The 15,028-nt window shown below is 35.6% G+C and overlaps 2 protein-coding genes and 1 pseudogene across 4 annotated transcripts in view; all 3 read left to right on the forward strand.

Moving 5' to 3' along the window:
* LOC137759193 (olfactory receptor 4K2-like) overlaps positions 1–15,028 on the forward strand; it is a 133,824-nt gene that overhangs the window by 105,058 nt on the left and 13,738 nt on the right. The gene's annotated exons all lie outside the window — the stretch shown is intronic.
* Positions 2,460–3,387, forward strand: LOC137759170 (olfactory receptor 4N2-like; annotated as a pseudogene).
* LOC137764742 (olfactory receptor 4K2-like) lies at positions 9,822–12,598 on the forward strand. The gene is given in 2 exon segments (XM_068543783.1): positions 9,822–9,842; positions 11,675–12,598. Coding segments are annotated over 2 exon segments (945 nt in total).

The raw sequence follows: 15,028 nt of genomic DNA on the forward strand, positions 1-15,028 counted from the left end.
CATCCTCATCCTGACCCTTCTTATTTCCTTGGTATATATATCAACAACCTCTCACCATTTATTTACATTTTTTCCCTTTTTGATTTTATTATAAGATGTAAATGAACTTTTCTTAACCTTCTATTTACTTTTGACCTAACTAATAGGCTTCCAAATAGGGTTGTATTTTCTCACTCACTGATAGGATTTTGGTGTTAGAATTCAGGATTAAGCCAGTGTGGCATTACATGACATATTCTAAAATATTTGTCCTTTACAAAGCTCTGGTATTTTTCCTTGCCAAATTCTGTTGACATTCTAATACTCCCCTTGGAAATATTCAGTAGGGTTGTGGCAGTCTCAAATCTCCATGGCACTTTCTCCATTGCATCATAAAGAGTTAGAAGTGATTTCAAAATCTAAGGTTCCCTGTGTGAGAACAAATATTTATGAACAATGACAAGAATGGTCAATTAATGTTTTATGGGAATGGGAAGAATGGCAACATTGTGAGAGTTACATAAAACCTGGAGATTGCTTGAAGACAATTGTGCTATTTAATTAAATGGTATTTAATTAAATGGTATGGGGAATATTAATATATACTACATTGTATTTTTCTGTAGATTAGCAATTTTCATATTTAAAAACATTTCATACCCACAACAAAATATTTTTGAGCATTTGCCATAAATATATGCACATATATTTATAATGTCTGTATGCCATTATATTAATATATTATATATATTAAAAGTAGCATTTTGAAAAGAATAAAATTAAAAGCCAATGATATATACACATATATGCATCATTATATACATGCAATACATACTTAATACTATTTCTTTTCACTCTTCAGTGGATCATCACATGACACTTCTAGAATAAGCACCCACCACTAAACAGACTGAGCCTTACATCTGGATTCCACCTCCCCCAATAACTAGTGTTTTAATTATACAGGGTTAAACTTCTAATTCTAAGCTCTGTTAAGGAGTGATTTTAGGCTAGTAATATTTTTTGTTATTCAAGTACACAAAAAACAGCATTCATTGATTAAAGCTGTGCAAATAATTTCTTTATGTATTTACACTGGATTATACACACCTGCGTTCTTCTACTACTTGTCAATAGTAACAATAAAGAAAACATTCTAAACTTAAGTGCTGCTACCACGGTAGCTTTAGTTCTCTTGTCTTTGAAAGTAATCAGTAGATTATAGGATCTTTATTGTTACTTCTCCCTCTTCTATGCTATGATTTTATGTGTTGACATAATTAATTTAAAAAATTTATCCTGGCAAATTTATATAGTAACCTGTTGTTTGTCAAAGGCTCTCCCTTGGGCGTCATGCTGGTTTCAGGGAAAGATGGAGATGGGGAGAATTTAGAAAGGAATTGAGACTGAGAGAGTGTTATGAAGCTGCATGGACAAGGTGAAGAGTGACTATGTAAGCGGTGCTATATCACCAGGGATACAGCTGGAGCCTACCTCTAAGTTAGGAGAAAAGTAAAGTTATTGTTGGAAACTGGTGACCAGCTTGGAGTCAGGGTAATACAAGGACACCAGGTCAGAGGAGGGCAATAAGAGAAAACAGAGAGCAAGGCAGAGAGTTAGCAGGCAGGAACTGGGAATTCCACAAGAGCTGAAGAAAGCATAATACTCAGTAAAAAGTTTGGGTTGGTGGATGAGGAGAAAATGTGTGTAATTCCAAGAAAACTGCTAAATCTCAAGCACAGTACAACCATCAAAATGTAAAGATCTTGGGCTTCCCTGGTGGCGCAGTGGTTAAGAATTCGCCTGCCAATGCAGGGGACATGGGTTCGAGCCCTGGTCTGGGAAGATCCCATATGCCACAGAGCAACTAAGCCCATGCGCCACAACTACTGAGCCTGCGCTCTAGAGCCTGCAAGCCACAACTACTGAGCCTGCATGTCACAACTTCTGAAGCCCACACACCTAGAGCCCGTGCTCCACAACAAGAGAAGCCACCGCAGTGAGAAGCCCGCGCACCACAACGAAGAGTAGCCCCTGCTCGCCGCAACTCGAGAAAGCCCATGCGCAGCAACAAAGACCCAACGCAGCCAAAAATAAATAAATAAAATAAATAAATTTTTTAAAATGTAAAGATCTTACTAATTGGAGTTGTGTTCTATCTCAATCAGGAAAATTTTCTATGACTCAAGAAGGCAGGAATCCCAAGAAGGTGTAGGATACTAGACTCTGACAGTGAACAGCAGTGGTATAGAAGCACATGGCTGAATGGGAATAAGACTGCATCTTTGAGAACAGTGTTTTATTTGTTTGTTTTAAATATAGAGGAAGGAAATGTTTGGAGTTTGCCCAGGATATTGGAGAGGGTTGAAACACTGAAATGGTGAATATGTCAGATATTTTTAGCTGGAGAACAACTCGGGTATAGTTGTAAGAAATTGTAATAATAAACTCTGCTTCTTTATGTACTGCAGGCAGAGAGGATGGAGCATGAGAACAGTACTGCGGTGACAGAATTTATTCTTGCTGGTCTGACCCAGTCTCAAAATATTCAGCTCCTGGTCTTTGTGCTAGTTTTAATTTTCTACCTCATCATCCTCCCTGGCAATTTCCTCATCATCTTCACCATCAGGTCAGACCCTGGCCTCACGGCCCCCCTCTACTTCTTTCTGGGCAACTTGGCCTTCCTGGATGCATCCTACTCCTTCATTGTGGCTCCCAGGATGCCGGTGGACTTCCTCTCTGAGAAGAAGGTGATCTCCTATAGAGGCTGCATCATTCAGCTCTTTTTCTTGCACTTCCTTGGAGGAGGGGAGGGGTTACTCCTTGTTGTGATGGCCTCTGACCGCTACGTTGCCATCTGTCGTCCTTTACACTATTCAACTGTCATGAACCCTAGAACCTGCTATGCCTTGCTGTTGGCTCTGTGGCTTGGAGACTTTGTCCACTCCATTATCCAGGTGGCCTTCATCCTCCGCTTGCCCTTCTGTGACCCAAACTGACTGGACAACTTCTTTTGTGATGTGCCACAGGTCATCAAGCTGGCCTGCACAGACACCTTTGTGGTGGAGCTCGTGATGGTCTTCAACAGTGGTCTGCTCACCCTCCTGTGTTTCTTGAGGCTTCTGGCCTCCTATGCAGTCACCTTCTGCCGTGAATGTGGTTCCTCCTTTGAGGGGAAGAGCAAGGCTGTGTCCACATGCACCACCCATATCATCGTTATATTTCTTATTTTTGGGCCTGGCATCTTCATCTACACCTGCCCCTTCAGAGCCTTCCCAGCTGACAAGGTGGTTGGTTTCTCTCTTTCACACTGTAATCTTTCCTTTGTTGAACCCTGTGATTTATACCCTTAACAACCAGGAAGTAAAAGCTTCGGTGAAAATGTTGTTTAATCAGCACTTAGCCTGATAAAAAGTGGGAAAAATGAATAAGAAAGTCAAGACTGGAGAATTTCATCTGAAATTAACTTATTCATTTTTTAAACACTACATTTATTGATCACCTCCCATTTTTCAAGACTATTCTAGGCCCTGGGAGAAAGAGCTATATTGAGATAGGTAAAGTTTTTGCTCTCTGAAGTTACAATCTAGTAGGAATAGACAGCCAACAATGTAGAAAATAAACAGCATGTTTTCAAGAAGACATATATTCCTGAAGATACTATAAAGAGAAGCAAAATATTTGATAGCAAGTGTGAGATGTGGGTAATGAATTTACTTTTAGTCTTGAAGCAGGGCCTTTATGAGGAGGTGATGTTTTGCCTGATATCTGGATAAATGGAATATGCCAACTACACAAACATCGGCAGGCAGAACCTTCTAGGCAGATGGAACAGGTATTGCAAAAATCTGAAGATAGTAATGAACTTGGTATATTTGAGGATCACAGCATAGGTCAAATTGACTGGGTTATAATAAGTGAATGTTTAAACGATTAGAGTTCATGTTGTAGATACTCATAGTGTCCAACACATATATGGGTCTATAAAGTGAATATAAAGAGTTTCATTTTTTTTTGAATAACTATAATAAGGGTAACCATTCTAAGCAACAGAGTAATTTCTTTACTATGGTTTCAAAAATGATTTAGGGATGTAAACTCAAGATTCTGAAGATATCAAAGAGTTGAAAAATATCACTAAAAGAGATATTATACTTATATTTTAAAAGGAATTAAACTGTAAATTTTTCTTCTGTGAGTATGTAGAGGAAGGCAAAGAAAGCAGGTCATTTTCATGAGAAAAAGGTCATGGAAACATTTCTTTTCTCCATGACTTCATGATTAATCTTAGCAGATGTTTATGACTCCTAGCTGTTTGTTGATCTCATCCTTAATTGATTTCACACTGAGTGTAATGATGATGGTTCTTTGGTGGACCAGTCAGGAATCTATTGCATTCTACTTAGTTTAAGAAATATGATTTAATATAGAGAATTACATGCTTATGAACTGTTGCAAAGTCTGGAAGAACAGACTATAGGCTGGATATCCAGAGATGGCTCCCAGAACAGCACAGGAGACCAGGTTGTCTAGAGAGCTGTTCTTGCTACAACCTTTGCCATCTGTTGTCTGAAAAATACCACCATGTTAGCCTAGGCCTAGGGTCAAGATGATGATCCAGAGCCACTGTGCACCTATCAGATCTCCCTAGAAAAACAGAAGCCTCTCCTGATACTGCTTCTCTGCCTAATTGGCTTAACCAAATTCAAGTCTCTTCTGAATACATTGAATGGGTGGCATCCAAAACAAACCTGGAACCAAAAATGCAGGGGATTAATTTTTTATATTTCATTTAAAAATAGTCAAAATTAAAATGTTTATGAATATAAGTCATGTGCATGGTAAAAATATTCAGATTATGGAAAAGGTGTTCTCTTTTCTCAAGTGTCTCCTTCCCCATCCCCACTCTCAGCTTATCATGTAGCTTCCTATTTCATTGAGAGAAGGAGCCGAAGAGAATTCCTCAAGCTACTACCCTTACATACCTGCATCTCTCCTGAGACTGGGCGGTCTGATGCTGTTCCTACAAAAGTTGACTTCTCCATCTGTGCATCAGAATCCATCCCCTCCTTCCTACGAAGGGCCATTACTCCTTTTTTCCTTCTGCACCATTAACTTTTTCTCCCTATTGCCTTCCCTTAGCGTATAACCATATTTCTTTCATCTTAAATAAAACCTTTGTGTCAACTTTCTTCTTCCACAGCTTACCTCATTTCTCTCCTTCCCTTTACAGCAAAGCTCAAGAGTAGTTTGGAAATGTTAATAGACTTGTAAAGAGCAGTTTTAGGTTTATAGGAAAGTTGAGCAAAAAATATAGAGTTTCTATATACCCTCTGCCCCCCACCATATATACATACTTTCCCCTATTAATATCTGCATTAGTGTGGTACATTTGTAACAATTGATGAACCAATATTGATACATTATTTTAAAATAAAGTCCATAGTTTATATTAGGGTTCACATTTTCTCTACATTTCTATGGATCTTGACAAAGGCATGTTATTTATCCATCATTGCAGTATCATACAGAGTAGTTTTGCTGCCCTAAAAATCCCCTGTGCTCCACCTATTCATCCCTCCCTCTCTTCCTTATCCCCTCAAGCCCCTGACTACCACTGACCTTTTTACTATTTCTATAATTTTGCTGTTTACAGAATGCCATATAGTTGGACTCATACACTATGTAGTATTAATCTTTTCAGGCTGGCATGTTTATACTCTCTGCTTCCGATGTCTTTCCTTTTCAACTCACCCAGTCATGCCAATAAAATAACTCTTGTCATGATCACCAAAGATAGTAATGATCCTGAGTCAGGTCTCATCGTATTTGACCTCTGAATAGCATTTGACACAGTGGATCACTGCACTCCCAGGACCCGCCACTTTCATTGTCTCCCCTGCACCTAAGCAGCTGTTCCCTCGTTCTTCTTTGAGAGTTTCTCTTTAGCTACCCAGCTTTCTTGGCTTTAAATCCCATCTATATATCGATAATCTCTACACTTATCTTTCTCATGAATGCTAGGCTCCTCTCTCCAGCAGCCTGTGCCCCTGCTGCGGCTCTGCTTTCATGTCCTAGTATCACCTTACACATAACATCCCAGACTGATTCCTGATCTTCACCACAGCCCTCTCCCCACCCCACAACCCAATCTCAGTTAATTGTAATTCCATTTTCTGGTCTCTGGTCCAAAATCTTGGATTTGTAATACTTTACAAATATTTTCTCTCATATTCCACATCCAATCTGTTAACAAGTCTGGATTAGCTCTGCCATCATGAAATTGCCAGACCCAAACTCTACCACCTAGACCCAAACTCTACCACCTAGACCCATAACACCATCATCTCTTGCCCATGTTAGAGCTGTAGCCTCTTTATTGGTCTTCTGTTTTTGTCCCATCTTAGTTTATTCTCAGCTGAGCATCCAGAATGATCTGGTTAAAATATAGTCACATCATCTTTGTCTTCTCAAAACCATTGATGACTTCTCTGTTACTTAAAGAGCTAAACTTTTTTCTTGTTTATCTGTAAAGGTCCACATGACCCTATCCATATGCCCCAACTCCTACAGCTTTCCACTCTCTGACCCCTTATCCTACTATATCCCATCTCACTCATTCTGTTCGGTCCTTCTGGCCTCCTGATCCTTAGATACGCCTCCCCTCCCCCCAAACTCCACCTCAGAACCTCTGACTTGCTGTTTCTTCAGTCTGGAGTGTGCTTTCCCAGGATTTTGGCATGACTTACTTTATAATTTCCTCAAATTTGACCTGTCCTCAAATGTCACCTTTCATGCGAGACCATTCCTGACTACCCTATTGAAAATTGCAACCCACTCCCACAGTAGTCCCTGTCCCACTTCCTTGCATCACTTTTGTCCACAGCACTTATCACCTTTTAACAGGACATATGTTGCACATACTTATTTTATTGCCTGTCTTTTTCCACTATGGTATGTAACATCCATGAAAGCAAAAATTTATTTGTTTTGACCACTGCCTGGCACAAAGAAGGTGCTTGTAAATATTAAGTAAATGAATTAAAGAATAATATGAAAATTACATCTAATTCCACCATTCAGAAATATCTAATATTAAAATTTTGTCAGTTTTACATGTATAAACACATTATTATTTTTATAAAAATTGGGTCATATTATATATGTAGTTTATAATTTGTCCTTTTCTCTTAATATTATAGGTATGTTTTAAATAAGTAAATATAGATCATAATACTCAAATGACTATGAATTATTCAATTACCATTTATTATTATTATTTATTTAAATAATCCTCTACTTTTGTATATTTAGAATTGTGCTATTATAAGCTAAGTTTATACAAAAATGTTTTAAATACTACCTTCCACTCTTATTTGAGTACTCTCTGGGAATAAAGTTTTGTACAATTAGTAGGTCACAAGGTATAACCTTTGATGTATAGTGAAATTCTGTTGATTTAATTTTCCACCAACAATATATGGAATTATCTGTCCTTGCTATTTCTAAGAGTAGTACTTGCTTTCTTTTAAAGATTTACTATTTGGAAAAGACAAAAGTGTTATATTTATTATAGCTTTCAATTTGGACCATTGCAAACCATATCTATTGATTAAATGTGTTTTTTTCCCTAAAATCACATTTTTTAAAAATTGAGGCAAAATGAAAAGTCCCTTTTGCCAATTAAAGTTATAATACTGTAAACATTATAATATTGTAAATTCTTGTGTATCCTTGGATCTATACCTATTTTTTGTCCTCTCAGATCCCTTACATTAATTAGTTGTATCCCATGCTTTTTCTATATTATTTAAATATTATCATCTTATAATACTGCATATTAGAAATATTACTTCTAATTCCTGACTAATTTTACCTGATTTACCTCTAGAAAATTTTTGAATATTATTTTATTAAGTCAAAAAAATTTAGAGAGTTTATTGGAATTTATGTGCTGAACAATATTGAGTTTCTCCTTCCAATAAAACTGTATGTATTTCATTTATTCAAGTTGTTTTCCCCTTTTGTAGAGTAGCATAGCTTTGGTCATAGAGATACATTTCTGATTAATATGATTTCTATTGACTTTATATATCCTATTGCTCATCTAAATAAACTCATTTTTAACCATATATTTTAACAAGTAGTTGTTGGTTTATAAGAAAGCTATTGGTTTTATTTGCTTATTTCGTAACTAGCCACTGTACTGAATTATTTGGTTTTGCTTTTCAAAATTCTATTTTATAAATTATTTTAAAGTGAAATTGGGTTTGGTTTCTTTTGGTACGCAGTTCTATGAATTTTAACACATGTATAGGTTCATGTAACCACCAACACAATCAAGATATAGAACAGTTTTATTATGCCCCCAAACTCCTTCAGTGCTCTTTCTGAACTATCTTTTATTTCTATTATTTTTTTGTTAATCCTCTTGCCTTTTCCGGAATAACTCTAGTAATAATTATATACACTTATCTTTTGTTTTAAACCAGGGCAGATATTTTAGATTTACCGAGTCTTTGCAACTTGTGTTGGTTGGGCTTTTTTGTTTTGTTTTGTTTTAAAGTCATTTCCTTCCTTTCTCTTTACAGAACAGAAATAAAACAAAAGCATCTTAAAAACAGTTGATTTTTTTCTTATTTCAAAGCCTGCAAGGAATGTGGTCAGCTAGGGAGGATTTTCCTGGGCTCTATTATCAGTCTTATGAAGAATGTAGGCTAGTTGTGGTAGTTGTGAAGAGTTCAAGTCACTGAGGAAATTTGGGAAGAAAGTTGTGTTTGGAGAGCAAGTTGCGGTTGAATGATTGACCTTCAGGTAAATACGGCAAGACCCTCAGTTATAGTTTACGGTTGAGATTTCACACCTAATATCTTCCTGAATTACATGTCATGAACTTTTCAAAAAAATAATGTTAATAATTATAATCACCTCTGCTTTCTACTATATTTTATTCATCATTTTCTCTGTGCCAGGCATTGTGCTGAATGCTTTACATTTGTATAATATAATTCTTACACCATTCCTTTAGGCTACTTGCACGGTACCTGTCTTCACTTCTTCCAGTTACTTTGAGCTTTCCTACTTCTCCTTCCCCTGATTTCACCCACCTGGGTGGCAGCTATCATTATACATGTTAGCCTGTACTAATTTTTGATGCCCTGTCAGAAAATTTAATGCAGGCTTCTTTCTTTACATGATTCTTCTAGTAAGCAAGAGTTTGCAGGTGATAAAGTACCTTAGCCCAAAAGAGTAATTTTCCAACATTGTGACATTGAACACTGGGTTATAAAGGTGGGAATATTTCCGTAATCAAAGGAGCAATGTTTTGCTCCTTAAATGACTGCTCAAAGATTTTCTCAAGACCAGTCCCACTGTGCTTTTTCTCTGATTAATACTGCTTCATCATGAATGTGTGTCCTCACTTTAAATAGTGAAGACATACTCCACAGCTCTTGTTCCAACTTTGGGAAAAGTCAGCTCAACATTTTAATTACTCCTACTGCAAGCAGACTGTAGTGCTTAATCCCTGATCTTCCTAAATGTCCCTGCTTTCTAGTGGCTTTTATAACAAGACTGGAGAAAATATATATCCACACTCCAGGCTTCTGATGCTTACTAAGGACTATGGTGATTTCAGTAGTTTTGTGAACCTCGAAGGATTTGGTGTTTTTGATTTCTGATGCACAGCTGGTAGGTTAAAAGCTGAAAATAATATAAAGATCTTGAGAAGCAGTTGTAATTCGTGTTCTTCAGGTAGCAGACAATTTTCATTTAATTACTGTGTAAATCAAAAATAATAGAGGAGTAGTAAAGAAAAATATATATAATTTGAAGACATAAAGATGAGTGATTCAATTGAACAGGTATTAGAGATGCCCTTCTGAAGATGAAAGGAGAAAAAAACCTGACAACTATAAGTGAATACTTATAATGAATGCATAATATATTCATTATATATGTATTTATATATGTATATAAATTTAAATTAGGTATGATAATAATTTTTGTGTTCTCATTAATTACATTTTAAGTCAGGAAAATGGAAGGAATATTTAAATATCTGAGGTTGAGAAATTTTAATGCCTTTAATATATCAAGATACTCATGTAATTTTTATAAGAAGTAATTTAACTTCAAAAAGATGAAATGATTTTGGAAGCCCATATCTTTTTCCAAGTCACTGAATTGAAACTAGGCTAAAATATTTTTACTGAAATTATTATTATTACTATTCATGAAATAAAACAAGCAGATTATTTCTGAACAGTATTCCAAAATTCGAATTTTGAAGCCTAGAGAATTCTTGAATGTTGCTCAGGACATATGCTTAATGCTTTATATAGACTGTCTAATTTAATTCTCACAGGTAAAGAGGCCAAATCTTAGGCTACTAATGTATGATCAAGGTCATACAGCAGGTTAAGAACACCTTAACCCTCTTAACCACTTTGCCACAGTTCAGTTTTAAGATTTCTGGAATATTGTTCTTTGACAAATCTTAAAAATATTTATCAACATTGACAGAAAAATTTGAATATTTGCAAGTAAATGAGGATGAAGCCAGATTTTCTCCATGTGGGAAAACAGGAGGTCACTTAGACGAAAACGTTATAGGAGATATTTGCAGAACTTGCAATCTGCTGTAAACCAAAAACTCAATTTTGAAAAATTGGTCTGAGTCCCTAAAGTGTCTTTTTTTTTTTTTTCTCTTTCAGTTGGCTCGGGTATCACTTTGACATATGATAATTAATGTGGGTTTTTTGTTTGCTTTGTTTTGTTTTGAGCATCTTATATGCTGGTACTACAAAAGGCTAGGCACTCATTTCGTACATTTCCTGGATTTGTCTTAGAATCTTTCTTTCTTTTTTCTAGTCTAAAAAGTTAGCTTTGTTTGAGTAACATGTGGAGAAATAAAGGAGGGATTTTCTTGCTCTTTTTAAAAAAAGGTATCAATAAGATCATAAAAGTAAAAAAGTTGAGAATAACTCTCATATGTTACAGGTATACATTTTGGTCATCAGTAATTTTATGAAATTAAGAAATTAATTTATCATTTATATATTAATAGTGAAAATAGTACTTATTAACACTGACAAAACAATTGAAAATGTGCAAATGAAATTGGAAAGGAACTGGATTCTTCTGTAGCTGAGAAAACAGGAAGTCACTTAAAGAAAAAATAATTTATCACTCTCATAGGATAATAAATGGGTTTCCTGAAATCATTATGTTAAACTGTTATTTAAATCCAGTGTTCAACAATAGTGGATTCAACATAATTGCATTTTATTTGGTTTAAGAGAAAATTTTGAGAATTTAACTCTCATTGAAATTTTTATTTACCTGACTTATTAAGTAGAGCACACTCACTTAGTATAATCTTCCTCTACAACTATGGATTATATAACTCCTTAGTCAGTATTCAGAAGGGAATATTACTGTGTGGGTATGTGATGAGTATAACCCTGCATGTACTTGATACTGATCAAAATCAAGAAGTTGTCCATTTGTAGAAGTTTCTGACAGCAATTGTTAAGTGGTTCCAAAAAGAAAAAATCTTACTGAGATAGTTATTAGTTGGATTTTAGGTAATCAGCATTCTGAATTATTAACTGATATCATAACTCCTTCATATGTATATATAGAAGTATCACATTTTCTAGCTCTGTCATTTTGTACCATTTTGTCATTATAGGGCAGAGCCTGCAGATCAGTGGAGGGGGTTAACTATTCCAGAGTGTCTGAATTTGTGTTACTTGGACTTATTGATTCTCCTGAGCTCCAGATTTTCTTTTTTGTGATGTTTTCCTTTTTCTACTTAATGACCATGTTGGGCAACTGCCTGATTTTGCTCATGGTCCTGTCCACTCCACACCTTCACTCCCCCATGTACTTCCTACTCAGCAACCTGTCTCTCATTGACATGTGCCTGTCCTCCTTCGCCACTCCAAAGATGATCACGGACTTCCTTGCTCAACACAAGACCATCTCCTTTGAGGGCTGCATTTCTCAGATCTTCTTTTTGCACCTCTTCACTGGGACTGAGATTGTGCTGCTCATCTCCATGTCTTTTGACAGGTACATTGCCATATGCAAACCTCTCCATTATTCATCAGTTAAGAGCCAAAGAGTGTTTGTTGGGCTTGTGGTAACTTCTTGTACGGTGGGCTTCCTGCATACAGTGAGCCAGTTAGCTTTTACCCTCTATTTACCCTTCTGTGGTCCCAATGTTATAGACAGTTTCTTCTGTGACCTTCCTTTAGTCATCCAGCTGGCGTGTATAGATATATATGTTCTTGGAATCTTCATGATTTCAACCAGTGGTGTGATTGCTCTTATAAGTTTTCTGCTTTTGCTCACTTCCTACATCATTGTTCTTGTCACTATCAAGGACCTCTCCTCCACAGGATCATCTAAGGCTTTTTCTACCTGTACAGCACATTTCATAGTTGTGTGAATGTTCTTTGGGCCCTGCATCTTCATCTATGTGTGGCCTTTCACAAACTTCCTGGTGGACAAATTTCTCTCTCTTTTCTATACCATCTTAACTCTGTTTCTGAATCCACTTATCTATACGCTGACAAACCAGGAAGTGAAGACAGCTGTTAAGAAGAAATAAGTAACCAATATTTAAATCTTGGGAAAACTACTCTGATATATCCAGTGCAAAGAGCAGAGATCTCTGTCTGAGATTTTGTATCATCAGCTTTGTTCTCAGAACAATAGAAAATTAAAGTTAGAATCTATTCATCTAGTCTAAATTCATGAAAATAAGCCAGAGCTGAGAGATGTGAAGTATCTTGCCTAAATGTTAGTGCAGTGTTTGCAAGCCTTTTGCAATTATGAGTCCATTTGAAAAATCTGTTGAAATTTATAGGTTATTTTTATGGAAAAATGCACAAATCATCAAAATTGTGAACGTATATTCAGGAATTCATGGACTCCTGAATTCTACAAATATACATCAGATTAAGACTACTTAGAGAAGCCCGAGAAAAAATATTGCTCTTTTGTCTTTTGACCCAGAACATTCTCACTCAGTTACACAGCCTTGTGGTATTCTGATGGTGTCCACTTGCAGAATTTAAATTAAGAGTGTTGGGCGTAACAGGTTTTTTCATGGCATTGGAATATTTTCATGGAAAACTGATATTATGAAGAAGTTCATTTGAATATTGTTGAAAGATCTTGACTCAGTGGGTCCAATTATTTGAGTTCTGACTCAACTTTGAACAAAAGAGAACAGCTTAGAAGATCCAAGATTTAATAATACCTTTTCTTAATGGGTATATAGATCACTATCGCCCTTGATAATTGATATAGCAAATAGTTAATCAGATGACAATTTGTAAAGTTTAAACCATGGCAAGTAAACTACTTGAATCTGACTGGCTTTCAAAACCTGGCTGAATATCATAGATTTGATGAATTCATTAATACCAAGACTAAGCGTTTGGAAAATTATTAACTATTAAATTCATGATAAATTTTTCATTTCCAAATAAATTATCCCAAAATATTATTAGTCTCAGTGTGAGTATATGAGTATACAATATAATGTAGCATGTGGGAAGAAAAGATGATAATAATTTAAGAAATATATTGCACAATTCTCCCTAATTTGGTGTATTAATGATTATGTTAAATATGTTTTTTATTACAAGAAAGTCTTTGAAAATCAGCTGGTCAATCAATTTCCCTAACAGTTGAAGAACCTAAAGTCCAGAGAATTCATAAAGCTAGTTCAAAGCTGAATCACTATAAGGAGCAAAGATCATTGCTCTAAGCATACATGGAACTTAGAATTAAATCTTGACTCTGTCATTTCCTAGTTGTACTAACCTCGGAGAGTCACTTTACCTCTCTATCCCTTTTTAATCTCTAACATGAGGATAATAAAAGTAAATTAATTGTTTGTTGCAACTGTTTTGTGGAAAGTGGACAGAATGGATTCTAAAAACATCATTTCCTTTTTCCTTCCCACCCGTGTAGACTTCTACCTAAAATGGACCTCATTTTTAAGTAGTATGTATTTGAAGAATAATTGCATAGGTCTAACCACTATTTGTCAAACATAAAACTTGATATTCAGTTTTAAGATGTCTCTAAGACTGTGGCTTATTAAGATGTACGGCAGGAAAACAAAACGCTTTCCAGTTTTCTTTGCTAAAAAGTGGGGAGGGGCATGGAAAAACTAGATTAGACTGCCTAATGCTTTGAGATTTCTGTGAATAACTGTTTACTGATAGGCTGCATCTCCTTGAATTGACTGAGGTATATGAAAAGAGTTTTAGAAACAATCAGTCATTGTGGATTCTGACAGTTTGTGAGTACCATGAGAAAAACACAAGCTCCTGCCTTGCAAAGAAAGAAATGGCATTAATAGTTTCTTACATTTATCTCAGACTTTTAAGGTTTCAACATGCTTTGACACAAACAAACTAAGCCAAATATTTAATATCTGAAGTTAAGTAATGTGCAGTTTATGAAGAAATGTCATGTTGGTGCTAGGTTTGAAACCACATTTTTCACTTGAAATACTGTTCGTTTTTAACCAAATCATAAACTCTTCCTTCTTGCTTCACAGGCAGTTAGACAAATGAAAACAGGTTAAGGTAGAAATGTAATTTCTAGATGTAATTATTCTAGAGCACATGCAAATTTTCATATAATGGAAACTATGACATTTATTTGGCTGTAATTCTAGCAGTGTGCATGTTAAGATGCTAAATTGGAAAACAAAATTCATAGCCTGAGATAGACAAGAAATTATTCAGCATTCCTTATTCTGATCAGCCAACTGTATGCTATTGATCAGAATGAAATATGAATATCCAACTTGCAGACCTGGTCTAACTAACAGCATTGAGAAGGTGGGAGGACAGATTTATAATATTCATAGAGAATATTCAAAGGGCTTTTAAAATTATATTTTCACTAACATAATTCATTAGTAGATCTCCCCAGTGACATTAAACCTATTCATAAATTGAATTGACTATACTTCATCACAAGAAACGTACATAAGATTATACCTTTTCAATTCTCT

This window comes from Eschrichtius robustus, chromosome 1 (assembly GCF_028021215.1).
Source record: "Eschrichtius robustus isolate mEscRob2 chromosome 1, mEscRob2.pri, whole genome shotgun sequence".
Lineage (NCBI taxonomy): Eukaryota > Metazoa > Chordata > Mammalia > Artiodactyla > Eschrichtiidae > Eschrichtius > Eschrichtius robustus.